Source organism: Erpetoichthys calabaricus, chromosome 3 (genome assembly GCF_900747795.2).
Source record: "Erpetoichthys calabaricus chromosome 3, fErpCal1.3, whole genome shotgun sequence".
Lineage (NCBI taxonomy): Eukaryota > Metazoa > Chordata > Cladistia > Polypteriformes > Polypteridae > Erpetoichthys > Erpetoichthys calabaricus.
The window spans coordinates 71908184-71933870 of NC_041396.2; the positions used below are offsets into that span (position 1 = coordinate 71908184).

Here is a 25687-nt window from a genome sequence, read left to right on the forward strand (position 1 = left end):
GGACAAACTGCTTAGAATATTGATGGACATAGAAGTGGATATGTGGTACAAAAGACTTATTAAGAATCTATACATGAACGTGTCAGCAAAAGTAAGAACCATATATGGACTAAGAGAGGCATTCCAAATAAGAAGAGATCGTAGACAGGAATGCTCACTCTCACCAATCCTGTTTAACATCATTAGCATCACATGTAAGATGTATGGAATGAAGATCAATATAAAGAAAACAAAAGTGATATGTACATTAAAAGTAAGAACAATGAAATTAGTAATAATAAAAATTGGAGAACACATCTTGGAAGAACTATACAGTTTTAAATGTTTGGGAAGTATGCTGTCATGGAAGGAAGAAGTGAAAAAGAAATAAAAATAAGTGGAGCAATGGGAACAGCAGCCTTCAATGCAAAATGACAATTGCTAAAAAAATTGAATGGACATAACACTGAAGAAAAATAATAGAAACAGTAATCTGGACTGTTGTAAGGAGCAGAGACATGGGCAGTGAAGAAGGAGGATATACTGTAAATAGACTGGAAGCCTTTGAACTGTGACTATGGAAAAGATGAAAAAGATCAGTTGGATGGATAAATTATCTAATAAAAAAGTGCTGGAAAGGACTAGCGAAGAAAAGAGCATGCTTGAAACAGTAAGAAGAAGGCAACAAAACTGGATGGTACATGAACTATGAGGTCACGGATTTTTGAAAATAGTGCTGTAAGGAACTGGAGGGAAACAAATCAAGAGAAAGGCTAGGGCACATTATACAGTATTACCTGAAAGATGGCAAATCATATCAAGAAACAAAAAGAAGAGCAGAAGACATAATACATTGAGGAACTGGCGAACTTGCCTTAAAACTAAAGAAATCCCATCAACGCGTTTAAGTATGGACGGGGATACTTTTGTAAACGTGGTGAAAACGCCAGTGTAGACAGAGATTGTGCTCGTTTAAAATCTGTTGTTTTAAATGAAGACGTGGTACTGAAGACGTAGCCTTAGCCTCCTCACTCCTAATCAACCTCCAACCTTACCCCTCTCTTTTATATGCACTGGAACGTGTGTCCGCCTCTTACAATTTGATACTTTTCCTCTCATTCCCCCATATCATTCCCTTACGCAATGGTGAGCAAGTGATTTTCTGCACTTCACAATATTATGGTGTATTTCAGGGCTACTTACACGAAGTTGTGTACGCCAAAGTAGAAAAAATAAACAAGCGCTGGGATATGGGCTGAAACACCCTAGAATTTTTGCTTCGACTTCAGCCTTGTGCAGCAACCCATATGATGAGTTTTTTTTCGGGTACGAATCAACTCAGTGGATTTTGACAGCGAGGCGTTACGGGCCAGTTCTTGACATTACCCAATCACTATTCTAAAACGTGCGGAAGGACCGCCCTCTCCACTTCTACCCAATCAGAAAGGACTTGGTGTTTCTCCACAGGCATCACTTATAATTAAAAACTATAGATTGAAACAGTTTAAAGTTGTTTGCGCAATATGCTAACCGAAGAAAGTTTACTGAGGGCTGATTGAAAGTCAACCTCGTGGTTCTTGTTGGACACCTATGTGCGTGTCCGGTTGCCTGTGCGTTTCTAGCCTTTCACATTTATTCTAAGACGTTTTTTGCACGGTGTGTGAGGCTTTTAAGTTTCGGTATGGTGCAGGCCTGGTACATGGACGATTCTGATGATGATCAGCGAAATCCACACCAGCTAGAACCGAACCAGACATTGAGTTTGGAACAGTTGAAGAACCTCGGAGTCCTGTATTGGAAAGTAAGTTGTAATCGTCTGTGTTCATTTGACATTTCGGAGGGGGGATTAGGGGGTTTGAGGGTGATCTGCGGTATGCACGTGCTTTGGGAAACAATTGGAATTACAACAACAACAACATTTATTTATATAGCACATTTTCATACAAAAATTACCGTCTGTGACATCACATTTTCAACGTCTTGTTTTGTTCTTGAGAATTTTACTGAAGGAACAAAACATCAATTTGGTTGATCGGTCCTGTTAAAGCACAGTTAAAGTCGAGCTAAGTTTTTGTGAAAGTAAAAATAAAGTAAGCTCACTATATGGGCATCGCTCCAAATATAACGCGACCGTCAAATGTATTTCTGGCCAAACATATTATTATTTGTACTTTTATACAGTATACTGAAGTGACATTAGAAGTCAATGTGAAATTACATTTCGACAAATTTGGTTAGCATCGTTTTTTTTTTAAATTGGCCAGCTGAGAGTTTAAAAGTTGAAGTGCTACTGGGAAGATCTTTATCACATGACACTGCATGTGCGTGCAGCATGATTTGAAACTTTCAACAATAAAACGATTAACCAAAGAACGTAAAGAATTTCACGAGCCTGAAGTTCGCTACTTATTCGCAGCTCCCTATTCAGCCGGTGCCGTAGTTTATTTCGACACATATATCTATCGATCGTTATAATAAATAACACTAACTAAACATCCTACCGAAAGAGACACAGCCTGATGCAAAGATTTCACAAGACGGTCATTACTTGTGCATGGATACAATGACCTGTACAAGATTAAAAGTCACACATGCAAAATATACAACCTATAAAATGTTGACAGTAAATACCTATGCAGTAAACTGTAATAAATGCATTAATGTAGTAAGGCTAAGAAAAGCATACATATTACTGAAATACAGTTGGTAAGCTTCGAGAAAAGTTGTTTAATTTTGGTCTGCGCATGCGTAGTATCAGTGAGTAGATCATTTCGATGGGTAGGGTGTTTCGTTCGAACACCCGGCTACTAACATCAGCCTCGTAAGGATTTCTCTGACAACTGTAAACTGTCTCAGTGATTAAATGCGAACAGTAAAATAAAGTTTCATTACTGGCATGTGAGCTTCTTATGGTGAATTATTTTTTTAACGTGGCAAAATGTTCATCAGTAATGTTTTCGAGTTTGTGACAGACCGGTTGCTGAACACTTTTTTTTAAAAAACTCGCATACCTAATCAGTCACTCTTATAGGCAAAGAAAAACTTTTAAGGTTACATGCACGTAATTGGAATACAATAGGAAATCCTATGGGAGAGCATACATACCATATATACTCAGTTTATAATCCAGAGTTTATCATTCATTACCTGAAGGTTGTGGCACCAGCGTTAACCACGATGCCACTCGTTTTGATAAGCCTGCAATACAGAGCTCCGTCTTATGAAAAAGTAGCAGCAGGTTGGGATTTCACAACCTGCACAACTGATTCCTTAATTTTTTTGTTCTGAAACTATTCCTAAAAGCTCTTTGAGGGCCAGATAAATGATAATCTGATTAAGTATCACAGAGAAATTGTGTTTTGATATCTTGTCAACCAAAAACTCCAAACTTTACTCCAAGGTAATGGCATCAGGATTAACATAATTTGACTTTAATCCATCAAGTAACAGCATTTTATTAAAGATATACCGTAATTCAATTTTTAAAAAGTTAATTTTATAATATAATACATATAAAGCAGTACAGTATATGTAGATATTGCTTTATGGTTAATATTATAGCACTAGTCAAATAAAAACAAAAATGCATCCACGTGATTTCTCACATATGGTATGGTGACCTGGGCAGACATGTGTGAGATTAAGTCATTAATCACATGTTTGTGATCATTTTATCTGGGGTGGCTGTACAACTTTCCCTGTGCACATGTGGAAGCATGGTGTGTCTGTGGTCACAGTGGAAAAGTTTCAGCCTTGATCAGCCAGTTTCTAATGTTTCCTAAGAGTGAGTGTGGCCTCCCCACTGCCTGTTTGCACCAAAAAGAGCAGTGTGCAGTGATCCGCATTTTATCGACAGAAGACATAAAAGGGGTTGAAATCCTTCCTGGTTTTACAGAATCATGGTACAGACTTGCTCAATGTTGTCATCAGTAGTGGGTGTGCTTCATGACAGCTTGACAGCCATTTTTGAAATTCTCAATCCATTCGTAAATAATTCACTGTGGTTGGTAAAAACATTGTCTATGTATTTTGCAGAAAGCCTTTGTATTGAATTTGGCCCTGGTCCACCTTCAGCCCATAAAAAGCAGATCACTGCTCACTGCTGTTTTGTGCAAACGAAGACCAGAGTGGCCATGCATACCGATGCAGACTGATCAAGGCTGAAGCTTTACCATTGTGACCACAGGCACATCATGTTTCCACATGGGCACGGGGAGAGCTGTTCAGCCAACCCAAATAAAATTATTAGGCAAGTGCAGGTAGTTATTAACTTATTTATTTATGTATACTGTATTTATTTATATTTCCTATGGAGTCGTACTTTACTGATGTGTTTAACTTGGGTGAGGAGGAGAATCAACAAATCCTGAACAAATGTTCTTCAAAACTTAACTGGCAGTTTTTAAATGCAGCAGAGATGTGTAGTGGTGCCGAATGTGCCGTAGCACATTCCAATTTTGATTCTTTGAGTCGAAGGGTAAAATGCTTTCGATGGATTCCATAAGCCCTTAAGTGGCATTGTCCACTGCAATTGTGTAATATTTTTTGGAACATGCACATTATCCTGAGTGGTACATTTTGCTACTTCCATTGTGGTAAGTCCAGTGTTAATAGTATTCATAAGTAATATTTTTAAAACACAATTAAGGCATTATAGCGTTATTGTTGTTACATGTACAGAGTACAGGGAAATTCTCATTTTCATGTGCTAATGCGGCACATCACCATTCTCTGGAACCTTGGTTAGTGAGTATAACTTCATTACCTTGAAACTTCTGTGTTTTTTACCTAAAAAATCTCAGAATATGTGCGTGAGGCACTATGCTTTTAATGTGCTGCCAGACTGACTGACATTTTTGTTAAGTAATGTTTGACTACATAATCCCGGAATTTACAACAGATTTGTTTTTGTTTTTTTGGGGAAAGAAACGTAGCATGCATAATAGTGTCATCATTCATTTTCTTTCATTCATTCCAGTGGTAATGAGAAATAATCATTTGGCATACATCTCGCTTGCATCCTTCTGTTTTTAAATAAAAGATAAGAAACACCTGAAACCTAATAATATTAATTGTGGACACCATGCTTTTATAATACTCCTTTTTTTTTATGCAAATTTGACACTTCTTCCTTGTCTGTTATGCAGATCCAAATAGCATTTTTTCATTTTATCACTTAAGCTAATTAATTGGCTAATCCTTCTATACCTGTTCAGTATGTACCTGAAAATTAGAGGTGGAAGGAGAAAACACTCAAACAATAGAGAAAAATGGTATAGGCCTTGACCTTGAATGCAAGTTTTGACTTTTTAAAATAAACCTATTGAGTTGTTGGAAGGGAGTACCATCATGAAGACTCTTATGTCCAACAGTGAAAACAGAAGCATGAACAGATTTCTTCTTACTAAGTTCTTGGTTCTTGATTAGTGTCCAGATAGCGTGGTTTAGACAACAGATGTCCCAAGGCAAAACAGGCAGTAGGCAGTAGGGTGCTCTTTTTTTTTTCTTAATAATAATAATAATTAATAATACATTTTATTTATAAAGCACCTTTCCAATGTGCAAGGCTGTTTGTTTAAATGTTGATTAGAAGAGTTTTTTCTTTTTTCCTTATCTGTTTTAACTCAAATTTATAGCGACACCTTAATTGTATAATAGACCTTGTACTTGATCTTTATCTCGTTTTGTTGATTTTTTTTTCTTCTCGAAATTAACATTTAAGCGTCTTGTCTTACAACTTGAAGATCATTTATATGTTGTGCCTGCATTAGTTTAAGCTAAATATATTAATATGAATGTGTAAAGTTAAAGGGCATCTGATCAGGATGTCTCCTGGACGCCTCCCTGGTGAGGTGTTCCGGGCACGTCTAACCGGGAGGAGGCCCCGGGGAAGACCCAGGACACAATGGAGGGACTATGTCTCCTGGCTGGCCTGGGAATGCCTCGGGATTCTCCCGGAAGAGCTAGAAGAAGTGGCCGGGGAGAGGGAAGTCTGGGCATCTCTGCTCAAGCTACTGCCCCCGCAACCCGATCTCGGATAAGCGGAAGAGGATGGATGGATGGATGGATGGATGGTGTAAAGTTAAGCTAAATCTATGAGCAATATGTAAATACAGCAAAATAGGCCGTGTAAATCTATATAAGCATTTAAAGCATAAACCACAATGATATGGTATATTAATTATTACCATGCACCAGAGCATACTGCTTATTGCCAGTTTAGAGTGAAGTTTTTAAGTAAAATAGGACTACACAGAGAATGTGTAAAGTCCATGCTGACATTGGTAAGATTGGAAATTAAGACTGTGTTCTTGGAGCTGTCAGGTAACTCCATAATCACTGTACCAGCATGCTGCCTTTTTACTGTGTCTGGTGATAACATTTCCTACCTAGATGTATTTTCCTTATAAGGTATCTGCGATTTATTTATTTATTTATTTATATATATATATATATATATATATATATATATATATATATATATATAATTTGATGACTCGGGAAGCAACAGACATGTTTAGCAATATAGCTGTTTTTTTTTTTTTTTTTGGAAACATTTTAGTTAAGACTGAAGCAGAAAAATAGTCTGATCTTGCTGCTGGCCAAATGTGAACTACTTTGATCTCTGTCTGTTTCCTAACTGAATTATTTTGCCTTCAAGGGTTGTTTGTTTCTTTTTTGTATCGACATTTTCCTTTCTCTGATGAGTTATCTTCCTCATTTTGCCTTTTATGAAGCTTTCCCTCCACCCACTAAGCCTAGCTCCTCTCTGAGCAACTTACAACTCGGTTCAAACCAAGGTCCTCTGTGGCGTGTCTATCTCTCCTTCACCTTTTTTCTTTTATTTATCACTGGTGCATGCTACATGACTGTTTTTAAAAAAAAATAAATAAAAAAAAAAAAACACTCAGTTGCATTAAGTAAAAATTTTGGAGTACAAACTACTTTGCTGTGCATATCTTCACTTTTCATATTTCAGTTTAAGGGTATGACACAGAGAGATGCTTTACTTTCTCAGGTTTATTTTGGTTTTTGAAATCTGACTGTCTGAGTGATATTTGAATCAAAAACCTTTCTTGAGAGTACTTTTAAATAAAACTACAATACAAATACTACCATATTGTTGTAGCACCACAATAGTATAGCACATGTTCTGCTGATATTGCAGAAACAGTTGCTACAAACAGATGTGAAGACACAAAGTGCAAAAACTGGCCTACTGTAAATAGATGTAGATTCAAAAATAATATTTGTTGTATCATGGTAGCAAAGTGGTTAGCATTGCTACCTCTTGGGTTCAGCATCCAATCCTGCACTTAGTTGTTGTCCTTCCTTATCCTCAAGGTTAACCGACAATGCTAAATTAGCCCTGTGCAAGTGTGGGTATTCCAGAGTACTCCCATTTACTTGCGCTAATCTGTTAAGCACACAAACATTCAGTCCCATCATGAATTTATAGTTATTGGGAATGTTCTTCAATGTTTCTCCCTTAAATATCTGATGATGACATTTCTTAAAAGAAATGGATGTTTTCTTGTCTCAACTCAAAAAGGCTGTCCTCATTACTGTGCACCTGCAAATGTTTCACAGCAATGCTTACAAAAGTGTAAACAAGGAGTTGCTTCCTTGATTGGTCAATTTAAAATGACACTCAGAGTTGGCTCATAGTGCCTTTCACACCTGACAAACTGAAGCTGACAGTGGCCAAATGTTTTTTGATATGAAAGTTTAAGCTCCTCAGATCATGTCAGAACATATGTCTGCCCTTGTGAGTAGTGACTGCATGATCTTAATTTTTAGTGCCGATTTCATAAAACACTGGGAGCTTGCTAGCTGGGCTAAAATCGCATAATGTCCACCTGCCGTAAATTTTCTCCTACCCTTTTGTACAAGTCTGACCCTGTTGCTTTATCCATTATCACATATCATTGACAGCATTGTTTCAGTTTGCTCAGTCAAAAATTAAAAGGTGAGCTGTGACTTGATTTTACTTCCATTACAGTTGCCTACGATCACCTATTTATTGAGAAGTGTGATAAGCTAATGGTCTCCAACTAACTGTGATGATGGTGGGTTCTGCTCCATGCTCCCATCTGGCTTCTGGGGAGCGCTTGAATCCGACACCATTGGTAATGTAACCGGATGAGCTGATCAGTGAGGACATTACGAAACAAGGGGAGGGTGTAAAAATGTGCAAAGTGCTTTTATTAAAAAACAGTCAAAACAAAGTGTTCAAATAAATAATGCATTCAAGTAAATAATCCAATAAAACCAGTGAAAGGGTGAAGGTTAAAAATACAATAAATATTTTTTTTTTTTTTTTTTTAAAAAGGTTAAAACAATGGCTGGAAGCAGACCTTTTAAAAACAAAGCCCGGTGCCTTCTTTTTGCTGGCAACTCCCCTGCTTCTCCCATCCAGGCTGTGCACCAGGGGAGTCACCCTACCTACAGCTGACCTTCTCCACTTGGCTGGTCTGGCGGTCTCCTAATCCCTGGCTTCGTTTAGCCCTCGCCAGACCAAGACTTGGCTTTCCACAACAGTCAGGATACTCACGCTGGGGTTCCACTCCAAATCTCCACCTCCCGCTGCCTTTGCTGCAGCGAGCCAACCTTCTCCTGGTCACACCTGCTCCACACAAGCGCTCAGCAGGAGCGACCACTGCCGTCAGCCCCCGGGTGCTGGCCAAACACCCCGCTAGGGCTCACCTCTCCCAGCTGCCTGCAAACATCCGCGAGTCTGTGCTCTCTCGCTCTCATCAGCTCCCTTGCTTCCAGCTGCCTTCATCCTTAACCTCTGTTCCCTTTTTCTTTTTCTCCTCCACCACACTCACGCTCCTATTATATATAACGGGGATGTGGATCAGGTGTGGTGATTAGCAGCTCCCAGCATCAATTACGGATGCGGACGACTCCTCACCTGTGCACTTAAGCGAGGGACGCCCGCATCATGAAGCTCCCAGGAACCGCTCCGGCCACACTACCATGCCCACTCTTTAAACGGCAATTATCTATTTAAAACTGGCCTTTTCAATCTGAGCTGTGGACCCACTACACCACAGGCACATTGTTCTAGCAATTTCCAGCATAGTCTTTAAAAATGTCCTTTCCATGAAAGGATTACTCAGCTTGTAAGTTTTATTTGCCAATACAGGTTGACATTCAAAAATCTGGCCATCGATAATCTGGTTCCTTCAGATTTCCGGCATGGATTTCGGAGCGCATTTTCAAATTTACCGCATTGGCGCAGCACTGTTTTCTGGAAGCGCCGTTTATATTTTGATGGCGCTGTAGTTGATAATCAGTTGTACCTGCTAACAGGCATTTCTGCTCTTTCCTTCTCATTTTATCATTTATTTGCTGCTGTATAGCCCCATTATGGATTCAGCAAAGAAAAGAGGTGGCGTAAAATGTAAACATTGTGCGTTTGTCAATTGCAGAGAAAGTGGAAGTGCTAAAAAAAACTTCATAGCGGCGTGTCTGTGCGAACCATTTGTGAAACATACAACATTGGCTTTTCAACAGTGTATGATATTAAAAAATAGAAAGAAAAACTGTTAAAGTTCTTTTCTGACAGTGGATCAAAAAAGCAAATGTTTGTAAGGAAGTCAGTAACAGAGAGAAAAAGTTCGTAACTGGACCAAGTTCTCATAACCTGGTTTAATCTTCGTGTAAGTGAAGGTGTGGAAATTTCTGATGATTTATTAAAGGAACAAGCCAAAGTGGTTCACGAAGAGCTGGGATTGCAACACAAGTGTGAATATTCAGAAGGTTGGCTGCATCGTTTCAAGTCGCAACATGGCTTACAGTTTTGTGCGGTGTGTGGGGGATAAACGTTCAGCAGACAAAGATGCGGCTAGTGCATATGTGGATGAATTTGCAAAGTTCGTTAGTAATGACCATTTAAGTCCTGAGCAAGTGTACAATGCTGACGAGACTGCCTTGTTTTGAAGATGTACGCCAAAAAGAACTCTTAACAACTGAGGATGCAGAATCGCCATTGGGGTTTAAAGCTTCGAAGGACTGCATCACGGTAATGTGCTGCTCTAATGCCGCGGGTACCCATAGATGTAAGTTCCTCGTTATTGGGATAAGTTTACATCCAAGGACCGTCAAGAGTATGACACAGTTTCCTGTCCATTACTGTGCCAACAAGAAGGGGTGTGTTACCCCTGATATTACATTGGATTGGTTTCAAAAATGTTTTGTTCCTGAAGCTAGGGCTAACTAAAATTCTGTAGAACTGTTTTATTTAGTTGGTGAACTTTAAAATTTCATTTGCTTTTCATTTAGTGTTTAATTTTCTTTCTTTAAAGGACTGTACAGGTAGTCATTTTCTGTTAAATATATACAGCATATATAACCATCCAAAATCCAGCATTTTCGAAAATCCGGCACTCCTCAGGTCCAGAGGTTGCCGGATTTTTGAATGGCAACCTGTATATAACTTTGGATCAGGAATGCATATTGAAGGCAAGACAGTTTGTTGAAAATACTTTCATTAACATTAAGTTTACTCCAAAACAAGCTGTGTATTTTGCCTATTCCTGAGAAGAGATATTGCTATCCTATTTCAAATGCTTGCTTAAACATTCTGCTAATGTTGTATTCCTTGAAAGCTGCAAAGTTGTTTTTTTTATATCAAACATTATTCTTTATGCTACACTTTAGTAAAGAAGTATTTGTTATCTGTTCTTGGTGAAAAAATATGACACTATCTACATGAGTCTTTTTTTCTGCACCAATTTTCCCATGCAAATGAAGCACAAGTGCAGAGTCACTAAACACCAAGAAAGCAAACAGTTAAATTATATTTTTATATGAATGAGATCATCAAATGGGAAAACTAACAGAACCCAAGTTTGGTTTACTAGGTAATTTAATAAAGATCAAACGTGGCTTGAGGTGCACATTTAGTGTCCTAGAGTGTCCCCACCCCCAATTCTGGACAGTTTGCAAGCTTTGTCATAAATTTATGTGTGTGTAATATAGGGCTGCAACGATTAGTCGACGTAATCGACAACGTCAACTACAAAAAATCGTTGACGCAGATTTTTATTGTCGACGTGTCATAAACAGAACCTTCAATAGAGGCTCCAGTCACAAAGAACCACATTGGTTTTTGTAACTGCAATGCACTACATGAACATCTGGGGGCATTATTGTTTGTTATTGTTTGTCAAGACTGAACACAGTCCTACCAACACAAGCATCCTGGAGCTGTGATGCTGCCGTCTCTCGAGAGGTAAGTATTCGCGAGTTAAGCATCCTGGAGCTGTGATGCCACCGTCTCTCGAGAGGTAAGTATTAGCGAGTAAAGTTAGTGTCACGTGTTAACGTTGATATTTGTACTATAATGTGTATATCAAGGTTTCGACAATGATAGTTAACCCTTAAACCGACACATACTTGGGGGCTAATGCACCCCTGGACGCCAAATACTTTTTAGCTGCACTTTTTAAGTAAACGTCACAATTCACAAAGAAAATGTGAAATTTTAATGGAGACACGACTTAGCCGGTTGCAGTATTCAATGAATATACATCGCCGAATATACTCGGGTCTGGCATGCTGGCAAATTGCACTGAGAAACAACTTTAGCCGGTTGCGGAATTCAATGAATGTACGTCACCGAATATATGTTGCCACATATACGTGGCTTCGGCGTGCTTCCAAATTGCACTGGAAACCAACTCTAGCCGGTTGCAGCGTTCAACAAATGTACTTTTCCGAATAAACTCCGCTCCGACGTGCTGGCATTAATTAGCTTGTTACATATTTTAGTCCGTTATTTTTCTTATTTTGGCATAATATAGTACATGTGATAAACACTTTTCCTTCAGAGTGTGATGATTAAAACATCGTTCTCTGACTACAAAATCATTCTTGTGTGTTCCTTCTACCTCTACTCCCTCTGAGCGTCTCATCCCAGCAGCTGGGAACATTATCACAAAGAAGAGAGCCAGCCTCGCACCAGAGAATGTCGAAATGCTCATGTTCCTGCTAGGGAATCCATTTCTGCTGTAATTCCCGGGGAGACAGGAACGGCCAAGCTTGCATATATAGCGTATAAAAATCGATCAAGAAATAACAGAGTTATAGTTGAAAATAATTAAGGTGGCGCCATTGCTGCAGCTTGCACTTCATCAGACAACAGCTTTGAACAGCAACTTGAAATTGCAATGCGTCAGTCTGTTGCATCCACATTATCTGTGCCAAGAAACTTGCCATTACAGAATGATGACAAGAAACTGGATGCATCAGTAAAAACTGAAATGGTGGTGTTTCAGCGCAACGGCAAGCGCAGGCATTGTTTAGAACAAGTGTATCAGTATCTGATGATTGTGCCCCCTACTTCAGTGGAGGCAGAGCGTGCTTTCTCAGCAGCTGGTGTACTTCTGCACGAAGGTGCGCTCTCGCATGGACGACCGCACGCTGGACGTTAATAATAATAATTCATTACATTTATATAGCGCTTTTCTCAGTATTTAAAGCGCTATCCACACAGGGAGGAACCGGGAAGTGAACCCACAATCTTTCACAGTCTCCTTATTGCAAAGCAGCGGCACTACCACTGCACCACCTGTGAGGACATTGTGCTTTCTACGCTCTTATTACCACAACTAAAGATACATGTACTTGTATGACAGCATGAACTGCTTGTAGATAAGGTTAGTCTTTTATTGGTGTCAACATATTGCAGTAGTTTTATTAGAAATAAGTGTCTGTCGTTCTAAAACCGTTCACATGTGAGATGCCCGTGCACTGTCATACCTGGGAGCCCGGGATTCCCGGGAATGAAATGTGGGATTCCCGAATTCCCAGGAATGGATAAACCCATCCGGGAATGGATTCCCTAGTTCCTGCACTGCAATCAGGAATATATGAATTGAATCTTTTATAAACTGTACATTATTGTTTTATTTTATTTGTATTGAAGCTTTATTTAAACTTTTGGACTTTAAGACACACCAGTGGCAATTTTGGTTAAGTTAAATGCACTTTTTTTGTTTAAATACTATGCACTGTAGTTTGTATTGTTTAATGTAATTCTTTTTTATTGTGATGGTCACACTAATATAAAACATTATTTTCAAATTCATATGTTTCACTGGTTGTTATTTTAATTTGATTATTATTAATTTTAATCATGTTAATGCAGAGACATCAGGGTGACATTCACAGGTGGACAGACGTGAGCAGATGAGGTAAGACATGCACTGGAGCCCAGAACAGGATGTGCAACCACTGGTCGCAGGCATCAAAATAGTCAGGCATGAAATAATCTTGACTAAGCGAAAAAAAAATTGAACGATTAGTCGACTACCAAAATAATCATTAGTTGCAGCCCTAGTGTAATAATGTCAATATTATACATGGGAGGTGACTGTAACTTTTAAATTAAAAAAATAAGCTGCTTAAAATTCCATATTTTAGACACAATCTAATGCATTTTTTGATGCATTGCAGATGCCACAACTAGATACTTAGTGCAGAGGAATTGGGTAACCCTCTGACACTCTCCGAATTACTAGATGCTATACACTCACTTCAGAGTGGGAGGGCAGCAGGCCCTTGTGGCTATCCTGCCGTATTTTATAAAAGAATTTTCAGTTAAGGTAGCTCCCCTTTTATTAGCAACATTTATAGAAGCCAGAGACAATAAAATTACTGTCTTCCCTAAGAAAAGTAAGGACCAATCTCACTTCTAAATAATGATGTTAGGATACTTTTCAAAGTTCTAGCTAGTAGACTTTAGAAAGTGCTTCATTCAGTAATATCACAGGACCAAACCAGATTTATTAAAGGCACACATCGTAGCTTCCAATCTTCAACATCTTTTTAATGTAAAATATTCACCCATAAAGTCTAAACGCCCCTGAGATCTTATTATCTCTGGATGTAGAAAAAGCTTTCAATATAGTTGATGTACTTTTCACTACATTGCACAAATTTGGTTTTGGCGCAGTCCAGAAGCTTCAGTTTGTATTAACAACATTATTTCAGACTACTTCAAACTAGAAAGTGGTACTAGACAAGGATGCCCCCTGTCACCACTGCTATTTGCAATTGCCATTGAGCCAATGCTAAATGCTTCTGAGATAAAGGGAATTATCAGAGAAGGACTTGAACAAAAAATATCACTATGCAGATGATATGGTACTATATATACAAGGTGTCCATAAAGTCCGTGTGCAATTTAAAATAGTTGTAACTATGTAAATATATGAGAGAGAAATAATTCCTAAAAAGGATTAGAAAGCTTGATGTATCTGTAAGTTTTATTTTTGCCGTATTTGGGGAACTGAAAATCCACATGAGTCTGTTGAACATGAAAGAGATTCCCCCAAAGTTAATGTGTGGTGTGCTTTGGGAAAAAATCAAGTCATAGTTCCATTCTTTTTTGAAGGGCGTGTTGTTAATGGTGATAGCTATTTAGAAATACTGCAAAATTACTTTATTCCTCAACTTGAGAAATTTGGACTGATAGAGAACACAGTGTTTCAACAAGATGGTGTTCCTTGTCACTTTGCTTTGCATGTTAGACAGTGTCTACATGAGAAATTCCCTAACAGATGGATTGGAAGAGGTGGACCATTTTTTTGGCCTCCACGTTCGCCAGATTTGACTCCATTGGATTTCTTTTTATGGGGACATGTGAAAACTAATGTTTATTCAACCAAACCTCGATCTTTAGAAGACTTGCAAGCTAGGATAAATGATGTGATTGCCGGTATTACTGAAAATCAGCTTGAAAATGTTTTCTGAGAACTACAGAATCGTATTACCCTTTGTATTAGTAATGATGGGGGACAAAAATGTGAGTGTTTCTTCTTTCTAATCCTTTTTACAGATTCTTTCAATCACATATACTTAGAAAGTTACAACTATTTTAAATTACACACTGACTTTTTGGACACCCCATATTTCAGATCCACAAAATACTGTGCCTGCAGGCCTAATAGCACTAGCAGAATCTCAAAAGATATCTGGACTCAAAATTAATTTGAATAAAAGTGTGATTTTCCCAGTGAACTCTCTAGCAAACATTAGATTGGACACCTTCCCTTTTATCATCCAAGATCACTTTAAATACCTAGAGGTAAATATCACGAGTAAACCTAAAGCTCTTTTTTTCAATAAAATGTTTCTGTCTGCATGGAGAAAAACTTAAGCAAGACATGCATAGATGGTCTACTCTCCATCTCACTTTAGGATGAAGAATTAACACTGTCAAGATGAACATCCTTCCTAAGCATTTTCTATTTCAAAGCATCCCCATATACATTAACATATTTTTTTAAGAAATTAGATTAAATTATAACCTCATTTATTTGGAATTCAAAACCTCCACATATCCAAAGGGCAACCCTACAATGATAAAGCATGGTTCCACTTAACTTTCAATTTTATTATTGAGCAGCAAATATAAAAACTATAAAGACCTGGACATTGACACAAATAGATGAACACACAAGGCTTGGTCCGCAATAGAAATGAAATCCTGATGCACTTCTTTACATACCTTTATTTGTACCCCAGTAAATACAAGTTATCGGCAATATACTAACAAACTAGTTGTCCTTCATTCACTCAGAATATGGAATCAAATGTAGGAAGCACTTCGAGATAGATTAGCTTTTTGCTGTGGCACCTCCATATGAGAACCCCTTTTTCAAACCTCTGAAACTTAGAGTTTTTAATGTTTGGTAAACGTATAGTATTAAATCACTTAGATTTGTACATAGATAATGTCTTTGCATCCTTTGAACAAGTACACTCCAAACTTAGTGGAAAAATTGTGTTGATGGGAAGCTATCTCCAAAAGAAACTTTACTGAACAAGATCTAACCAATTTTCCTCACCTCCCACCTACTTCTATTCCAGAAGAAATACTGATCAGTCTTCAGTCTTTCTGTAATATATAAAAACATTTTAACGTCCCTTTCTTTCAAAGATCCCAGAATACAATGGGAAAAGGATCTTTTACTCAACATTTCAGAAAAGGAGTGGAAGGCATCCATGCACATAATTCACTCTATCTCCATATGCACAAAGCATATAATTATTCAAGTTAAAATATTTTATTGAGCACATCCACATATCTCATTTAAAATTGTCCAAATGTTTCCAGGGCAAGATCCATCCTGCAAATGCTGCAATTAAGTTCCAGCCTCACTGGGCCATATGTTTTGGGCATGCACCAAATTAACATCATTCTGAACCAAATTTTTTAAATGCCTGTCAGACAGCCTTGGTGTCACAATCCCTCCTAATCCATTAACAGCTGTGTTTGGTGCACTGCCAGATGGGCTTAAAGTGGAGAAGGACAAACTAACTGTAATTTCCCTTATTACACTACTAGTACTTGGACTTATCTTGCTCAACTGGAAGAATCCCAGACCACCTTTTTTACATCAGTGGATAACTGATGTTATATACTATTTGAAATTTGAAAAATCAAATTCTCACTTAGTAGATCTGTTCAAAACATTTTAAAAATCTGACAGGATCTAATCAATAACATTTTAGAATAAGGTTTTATATTGGGGAAAAGGATTCTCTGGCTGTTGGCCTTCCTCTCTTTCTCTCAGGTGGGGGTTGAACTGAATTTAGTTTTGTTAGGTTTGACTTGTTTGTATGGAATGTTACTTGCTTTTAATAAATTCAATGAAATTAATAAAAACATCATTTCAGTCCTTCAAAAATCGGAGAAAAATGGTTATTTTGAACTATAGCAAATAAAAAACTAAACTTGACTTTACTTCCATAGCATTGAGGTTCATAGTTTTTGGCTTTTTCACCCTCTAAAGCTACTAGTATATTGAAAGTTACATTGTCTTTTTAAAATGTTTAATGCATGTTCAATAACTTCACTATCAGAAGAAAGCCAATTTCCTGTAGATGCGCTCCACTCATCAGTTTGTTTTTTATATTCATTGTAATACAATAATGATCCACATCTGGCACCATGGGGGGTCTTCAGGAACCAACCCCTATCTCCCCTTCTGACACATTTGCCTCCCCCAAAATGAATTCTTAAAAATTGTTTTTTACATGTATATTCATTTTAATGTGTGTGTTGCATATAATAAAAACAAACTGAATAAAAAAAATACAATTTGGTGAAAAACATAATGTGGCATTTTTCTTAAACAATGATTCACTCAGGGAGTATGATATAAAACTGATCTGAAAAATGATACGTTGTATTTCATTATAAGCAGATTTTAACTACTCTGGTGGTTTACATTTGTATATATTTTCTGGAAGGAGACAAATATCAAATAAAACTATAATAATTTACCTAAAGACTGTTTGTTTGTTTTTTGGTCTCGTCTGTTTTAGGAGATGGATGTCTTGAGACGAAACTCCATTAGCAGTGTTGTTATGTTGTTCTTTTTTTTTTTTTGTCCTCCTGAGGTATCCTGTATTTACTAAACCCGAGGGGCTTCAATTACAGTATATTTAAGTATATATAAGCATGACTGGCAAGAAAAAAGGCTCAGAACTTTTTCAATATGAGCTGTGATATATGATATATCGATATGATGTCACTACATTGGTTACCTATGCCATTTGGAATTGACTTTAAAATACTGTTTATGGATTGCAAAGCCATAAATAATCTTGCTTAATCCTATATTTTGGAATGCCTTTCACCTTACACTCCAAATTGTAACCTTAGAGCTTTAAATGAGTGCCTGCTTACAATACCAATAGCTAAGCTTAAAAGAAGTGGTGAGGCATCCTTCTGCTGTTATGCACCTAAAGTCTGGAATAGCTTACCAATAAAAGTTCGCCAGGCTAATATGATGGAGCACTTTAAAAAAACTGCTAAAAACCCATTATTTTAATATGGCTTTCTCATAGCTTCATTTTAATGTAAACCTGATATTCTGTATATGCATTTAACTATTGTTTTTATCATGGCTCCGAATTCCATACTAACCCCTACTTTCTCTGCTGTTATTTTACCGGTTTTCTGTGGCAGCGATCTGTGTCACCACCACCTGATCAAGGCACCATTCAGTCTGATTCACTGATGGATTGAAGGCCAGATGTCCACATGAACATCATCATCTAATTCTTTCATGTGAAGTCTGAAAACCATGAGGACTGATTAGGATCATTGATGTTGGGTAGAATGCCCAGTGGGGGCTGGGCAGCCTCGTGTCCTGGAACCCCTGCAGATTTTTTTTTTTTTTTTTTTCTCCAGCCCTCCGAAGTTTTTTTGTTTTGTTTTTTCTGTCCTCCTGGCCATCAGACCTTACTTTATTCTTTGTTACTTTGTATTATCTAATCTTATTTTTATATTTTTTTTTAAAAACTTTTCTTTCTTCATCATGTAAAGCATTTTGAGCTACATCATTTCTATGAAAACATTCTCTATAAATAAATGTTGTTATTATTGTGAATGATTGCTTAACGTCTTCAAGCTGAGCACCAAGTGCTCTAAATTTATTCTCAAACCTACTCTTTCCTGTATTTTTTCCTCAATTTTTTCCTAGCATGCCTTTAAAGGTTGCCTCAAAGCGATTACTTAAACTTTTCACATTGTCTTTAATATCCTGAACCAGCGTCTCATTTGTCTTGATTATGTCCTTTATATATTTCCTTATATCCTTTATTCCCCCACAACAGTAGTAGTTATTGCGGCAATTGTTACCTTCAGTTTGGACTGTTTGTTTTGGTCTGCTCCGCGGTCAGGGCAGCAAACCCGGTTGGAGTTGGTGCCACTGCCTCGCGGGGTTAGTTGTCTGACTCACTTGCAGTTTCACCTCCACTTTCGCTCTCGGCTAGAGACGATGCTCCAGCGTCAAGTCCTCAGAGATCTATTTTTTCTCCTATCTGTTCCAGGTCAGTGCCTGGCTAGCCATATTTTGAACTTGAACTTGAGGCCTGTTTAGACTTGGATGAAGCTTCAGCTGTCTCTTCTGTTTATTTCTGAGCCCTTTTTCTGGTACTCATGCTTGTATATACTTGTGTTTACGTTAATTAAAGTCTCTCGGGTTCAGTAAATACAGGACACCTCAGGATAATAGTATAAAAAAGGTAAAATAACACTGCTGCTAATGGAGTTCTACCTCAGATGTCCATCTCCAGAAACAGACAAGACCAATTGAATTGTGTTGGCAGAACCATCTACTAGCATTTAATTATGAACAGAATGTACTTGACTCACTGTCTGATTTCAAAATGTGACTGTTGTGACTGCGTCTTTGTAGTTGCTTGCAGTTTGACTTGCAAGTCAGTGTATTGTATTTTTAAAGGGTACAAGAATAATGGCTATTCAAAAAGTTGCATTTTTTTTTTTAAAATGTGTATTATTTGTTATATTCAGTTAGTACAGCTTCCCTGTTAATGTCCCTGTGGTGTAGTGGGTCCACAGCTCAAGTTAACAGGGCCACTTTTTAAATAAATAATCGCTGCACTCGCAGCTTAACATGGGGCCGTGGTGTGTGTGGCCGAGCAGTACCCAGGGGAATTTGTGATGCGGGCGGTCCTCACTTAAGTGCACAGGTGAGGAGTCGTCCGCATCCGTAATTGTTCCCGGGAGCTGCTAATTGCCACAGCTGATCCACGTCCCCATGATAAATAGAAGCGTGAGGCGGCATGGGGGGAAAATGAAGAAAGAGAGAAAGAAAGACAAACTGAGGTTGCAGGAGAAGAAGGCAGGGAGAGGATAGCCGTTGCAAGAGAGAGAGTGAGCGAGCGCAGGCTCGCAGGCAGCTGGACAGTGAGCGCTAGCGGGGTTTTTGGCAGACACCTAGGGCAGTTGATTGTGGTCGCTCCCGCTGAGCATTTTGAAGAGCAGGAGTGACGGGAAGAAGGATGGCTCGCCGCGGGAGGCTTGGGAGGTGGATTCCCCAGCGTGAGCATCCTGGCCGTTGGGGGAACCCAAGTCTCGGTCTGGAGAGCGCTGAACCGAAGCCAGGGATTGGGAAGCCTCCAGATCAGAAGGTAGAGAGAAGGTCAGCTGCAGGTAGGGTGGCTCCCTTGGTGCATAGCCTGGACAAGGAGAAGCAGGGGAGTCACCAGTAGAAAGGCACTCGGCTGATTTTAGAAGGACAGCTTCCAGCCATTGTTTTAACCTCGTTGTTGTTTTTAAAAGATTTTTGACTATTGGATTTTTAACCTCCACTTTTCAACTATTACATGGATTATTTATTTATTTATTTAAAGACGGATCTGTGATGCACTGCACTATTTATTTATTTTTTTTAAATAAAAGCACTTTGCACTTTTTGCATTATCCCCTTGTTTCATTGTTTGTGCCTCACTGCCTGGCTCATCGGTGACATTACCGACGGTGTTGGGTTCCAGAGCTCCCAGAAGCAAGATGGGAGCATGGAGTGGAACCCGCATCGTCACATTTGGACACTCTTGGTATTTTAACAAAATTGTTCAATATTTCAATTGTTTTTTAAAGTTTTACTTTTGTACAGTATCATGCAATACTTTTTATACTGCATTTTTACCTATTGTTTATCACACTCCTCAATTGTTACTGTTCTACAAAATACAGGTCTGAGGTGAGCTATTGATTTCAGAAGTATTTTAGCACTGAGTGTTTGCATTCTCATAGTGTTTGTCTCTTATTCTAGTTAAATGCTGATATTTATGAGACTGACCCAAAGCTGGCAAAACTTCGTGATGAAAAAGGATATTCTTTCAGTGACATCATAACAATTAGAAAGGACACACTTCCAAATTATGAAGAAAAGGTACTTATTTTCTGTTATGGTCTAGTTTAGGGAGAAAAAGTGCAGTAGTTTCATTTTGTCAAATAATAACTATGTAATCTCAATATTTAGTACATTTTTCTGTTGAGAATTTTTCATTTTCTCACCTACAGCTAAAGATATTTTTTACTGAACACCTTCATTTGGATGATGAAATTAGGTATATTGTGGATGGCAGTGGCTACTTTGATGTTAGGGACAAAGATGAGCGATGGATTCGCATTGCCATGGAAAAGGGGGACATGATTACATTGCCTGCTGGTATTTATCATCGCTTCACAGTAGATCAGAAGGTAAGGACACGTAGTAAAAAAATCCATCAGTAGTATTAATAGTTCATTTCTTTGCATCCAAATAAAGTGTGTGACTTTGTCACTTAGGACAGCATGGTGGAGCAGTGGTAGCACTGCTGCCTCACAATAAGAAGACCAGGGTTTGTGTCCCGGGTCCTCCCACACTCCAGAGACATGCACTTTTGGTGACTTGGTGGTACTAAATTGGTCCTAGTGTGTAGTGTACTGACATATGATTACATATTAAGAATGATGTTCTGGGTGCTTCATTAAACATTGCTAGTGTTCACTACCAATTAAAAGTACTTACGGATTTCTTGTATAATTTGGTCAATTAAAACAACATTCTCATTTAAACATCCATCCATCCATTTTCCAACCCGCTGAATCCAAACACAGGGTCACGGGGGGTCTGCTGGAGCCAATCCCAGCCAACACAGGGCACAAGGCAGGAACCAATCCCGGGCAGGGTGCCAACCCACCGCAGGACACACACAAACACACCCACACACCAAGCACACACTAGGGCCAATTTAGAATCGCCAATCCACCTAACCTGCATGTCTTTGGACTGTGGGAGGAAACCGGAGCGCCTGGAGGAAACCCACGCAGACACGGGGAGAACATGCAAACTCCATGCAGGGAGGACCCGGGAAGCGAACCCAGGTCCCCAGGTCTCCCAACTGCGAGGCAGCAGCGCTACCCACTGCGCCACCGTGCCGCCCTCAGTTAAACATACATATTGGATTATGTGATGCTTAACAAATATGCTAACAACAAGAATAAAACACCTGGGGCCTCATGCATAAATTGTGCCTATGCACAAAAATGTTGTTTACGCCCATTTCCAATCTCACATTCAGATGTATAAAACTAAACTTTGCATAATGCCACTCACATGTTCACTGTAGCATCAGACCATGCGTATGTATGTCTCTGCTTGGTTTTGTAAAGAGGTGGCACCCAGCATCAAACCAGTGCTACTGTTTCTGTATGGTTTCCCTTTCTTTTTTTAGATTTTCATCCATGGTGTGGGCTTTATGAAACCCACTGAAATTAAATGCGTATCATTTACAAATTTAAAACCCCTGATTGTAATCACTCTAACAAATATAATGGTGCACAGAATGGCCAAAACTATTCCAACTTCAATGGCTGCTTTAACGTTGTTAGAACACATCGCAAATGGAGGAATTAGAAGAGAGTGCATATTTAGAGATCGGACTGATTTCTTGTTCCATGATGATGACTGGCTTCTACATTGATTTATATTTCCAAGAGCTATCCTATTGGAGCTGTGTGCTGATCTGGGTCTGGCTTTACAAAGGCAGACTTTAAGGTATTGTCCTCTACCTACTCCTATTTATATTGATTTGCATATTCAAATAGGCAAAATTCTGGGAGGAGTAGGAGTTGGAATGGAGGCTTGTGCATGTGCATTAAAATTCATGTTGATTGGGTGTATAAAGGGAAAGTGCGTAGAACTTTGCTAATGTACTTTTATGCATCTGAATGTTTTTGTGTAAATGCCATGTTTTAGCGTGAATTCCATGCAAGGCAATATATACAGTACTGTGCAAAAGTTTTAGGCAGGTGTGAAAAAATGCTGTAAACAAAGAATGTTTTCAGAAATATAAATAATGATTGCATTTTGTAAATTGATAACAATAAACAAAGTGACCGAACAAAAGAAAAATCTAAATCAAATCAATATTTGGTGTTACTACCTTTTGCCTTCAAACCATTATTAATTCTTATAGGTACACTTGCACAAAGGCAGGGATTTTGTAGGATTATAGTCTGGTGTATGATCAACCAATTCTACCAAACAGGTGCTAATGGTCATCAATGTCACATGTAAGTTGAAACACAGTCATTAACTGAAACAGAAACAGCTGTGTAGGAGGATTAAAACTGGGTGAGGAACAGCCAAACTCTGCTACCAAGGTGAGGTTGTGGAAGACAGTTTCATGTCATGGCAAGATTGAGCACAGCAACAAGACACAAGGTAGTTATACTGCATCAGCAAAGTCTCTCCCAGACAAAGATTTCAAAGCAGACTGGGGTTTCAAGATGTGCTGTTCAAGCTCTTTTGAAGAAGCACAAAGAAACAGGCAACGTTGAGGATCGTAGACGCAGTGGTCGGCCAAGGAAACTTAGTGCAGCAGATGAAAGACACATCAAGCTTATTACCCTTCGAAATCGGAAGATGTCCATCAGTGCCATCAGCTCAGAACTGACAGAAACCAGTGGGACCCAGGTACACCCATCTACTGCCCGGAGAAGTCTGGCCAGAAGTGGTCTTCATGGAAGTGTTGCAGCCAAAAAGCCATACCTCCGACGTGGAAACAAGGCCAAGCGACTCAAGTATGCACGAAAACATAGGAATTGGAGTGCAGAAAAATGGCAGCAGGTGCTCTGGACTGATGAGTCAAAATTTGAAATATTTGGCTGTAGCAGAAGGCAGTTTGTTCGTTGAAGGGCTGGAGAGCGGTACAATAATGAGTGTCTGCAGGCAACAGTGAAGCATGGTGGAGGTTCCTTGAACGTTTGGGGCTGCATTTCTGCATATGGAGTTGGAGATTTGGTCAGGATTAATGGTGGTCTCAATGCTGAGAAATACAGGCAGATACTTACCATCATGCAATACCATCAGGGAGGCGTATGATTGGCCCCAAATTTATTCTGCAGCAGGACAACGACCCCAAACATATAGCCAAAGTCATTAAGAACTATCTTCAGCGTAAAGAAGAACAAGAAGTCCTGGAAGTGATAGTATGGCCCCCACAGAGCCCTGATCTCAACATCATAGAGTGTGTCTGGGATTACATGAAGAGACAGAAGGATGTGAGGAAGCCTACATCCACAGATGATCTGTGGTTAGTTCTCCAAGATGTTTGGAACAATCTACCAGCCGAGTTCCTTCAAAAACTGTGTGCAAGTGTACCTAGAAGAATTGATGCTGTTTTGAAGGCAAAGGGTGGTCACACCAAATATTGATTTGATTTAGATTTCTCTTTTGTTCATTCACTGCATTTTGTTGATTGATGAAAATAAATGATTAACACTTCCATTTTTGAATGCATTCTTTGTTTACAGCATTTTTTCCACACCTTCCTAAAACTTTTGCATAGTACTGTGTGTGTGTGTATATATATATAATAAAACTGGGAATTTATTGATCAGTGTTGATTTAGTTGATCTTTACACTTACTAACTTGCACTTCAATTAAAATGTAACAAAGTGTTATATATTGATAACATTTCTTGAAACTATAGCCATTCGATGAGTTATATAGCTCATGATGATGATAATAATAATAATATCTCACAAGATATTACACGTGCCTAACTGGATGGGCCGCCTCAAATTGGGATCCAAATGCTGCCGTGAATCGGGCAACACCTCCGCATCACACCAGTTCTGATCTCCAACAGGCCTGACCCCAATGACTCTCTGACAGTTTTGACTCTCCCAGGGATGGGGCTCCTGAGAGCCTTCCCCTATCCCTTTCATAATGTGAGCAGCATTCCTATGAGCATTTGCAGCAGAGCTACTCCCACGGACAGCAGAAAGGAGTCCTGTATGTTGTCTCAGAGCTGTGTGAAGTTTTTTACGGAGGCTGGAGTGCCGATTCTGCCACCATCCCCCAATGATTTACCTTCAAGTTGGAGGACCGCTTAGAGGGCCAGATGCAGTTTAATGACTTCTTGGGCACAGCAATCAGCAGCGTGTCTGTCTGCGGCAAGCGTGTCGACCTCGTCAAGAGGTTTAGTTACTTTGGCAGTGACGTTCATGTCTCTGGCAACTCTTCCTATGAAGTCAGTAGGATTGGGAGAGCATGGAGGGGCATGAGGTCACTGGAAAGAGTTGTGTGGTGCTTCCAGTATCTATGCAAAAGGACAAAGTCTTTAGAGTCCTGGTGCTTCCGGTCTTGATATATGGTCGCAAGACATGGATGCTATGCAGTGACCTGAGATATCCTATACTGTACAGCATAAGAGAGGTTCTATCCTCTTGTGAATTTGATGATTTTTTTGTTGTTGTTTTTTTTTTTTTTTTTAATTGTTTCTTTTTAATGTATATACTTGAACTCACTGATAGTTTTTGTTTCTCTTTTCCCAATGTCTTCAGAACTATACAAAAGCCATGAGGCTGTTTGCCGGAGAACCTGTCTGGACAGCATATAATCGTCCAGCTGATGACTTTGACTGTCGGAAGCAGTATATTGAGTACATCAACAAGACACATCCTGCTGTAGCCTCAATATGACTCAACATGACTTTCCAGTTGTAAATCCTTTACAGTTGCCATGTAATTAGCAGGTGAAAAACAAAATGTTTACTATTGGTGAGCTGTACGTTTAAAATTGTTTGCCTGTTGCTATTATAAAATATTGAAAAAATAAAACTGCAATCAGTAAAATGGATAATGTAAATATATATAAAGATGTAATTCAGTTTTTTTCTGATGACATATTCAAAGAAGAATTTTTTTTTTTCGAAACTTAGAAGTTAGTATCAGCAAGAGTGAAAGGGAAGGTCTACAGGACTGTAGTGAGACCAGCTATGTTATATGGGTTGGAGACTGTGGCACTGACCAGAAAGCAGGAGACAGAGGTGGAGGTAGCAGAGTTAAAGATGCTAAGATTTGCATTTGGTGTGATGAGG

At 38.8% G+C, this 25687-nt stretch overlaps 1 protein-coding gene across 1 annotated transcript; it reads left to right on the top strand.

Annotated features, from left to right (window-relative positions):
* The first annotated feature begins 1431 nt into the window (after positions 1 to 1431).
* adi1 (acireductone dioxygenase 1) lies at positions 1432 to 25450 on the top strand. Its single transcript, XM_028796915.2, has 4 exons — positions 1432 to 1780; positions 20586 to 20705; positions 20837 to 21016; positions 25152 to 25450. Exons 1-4 carry the CDS (start codon positions 1661 to 1663, stop codon positions 25287 to 25289), a joined length of 558 nt encoding a protein of 185 aa, XP_028652748.2. The 5' UTR covers positions 1432 to 1660; the 3' UTR covers positions 25290 to 25450.
* The last annotated feature ends 237 nt before the right edge of the window (positions 25451 to 25687 follow it).

Bases quoted from the DNA above. Each gene is read 5' to 3' on its own strand.
- adi1 (XM_028796915.2), top strand. From the start codon at position 1,661: ATGGTGCAGGCCTGGTACATGGACGATTCTGATGATGATCAGCGAAAT. The intron at 1,781-20,585 runs GTAAGTTGTAAT...CTCTTATTCTAG, and splicing joins TCGGAGTCCTGTATTGGAAA to TTAAATGCTGATATTTATGA. The intron at 20,706-20,836 runs GTACTTATTTTC...TCTCACCTACAG, and splicing joins TTCCAAATTATGAAGAAAAG to CTAAAGATATTTTTTACTGA.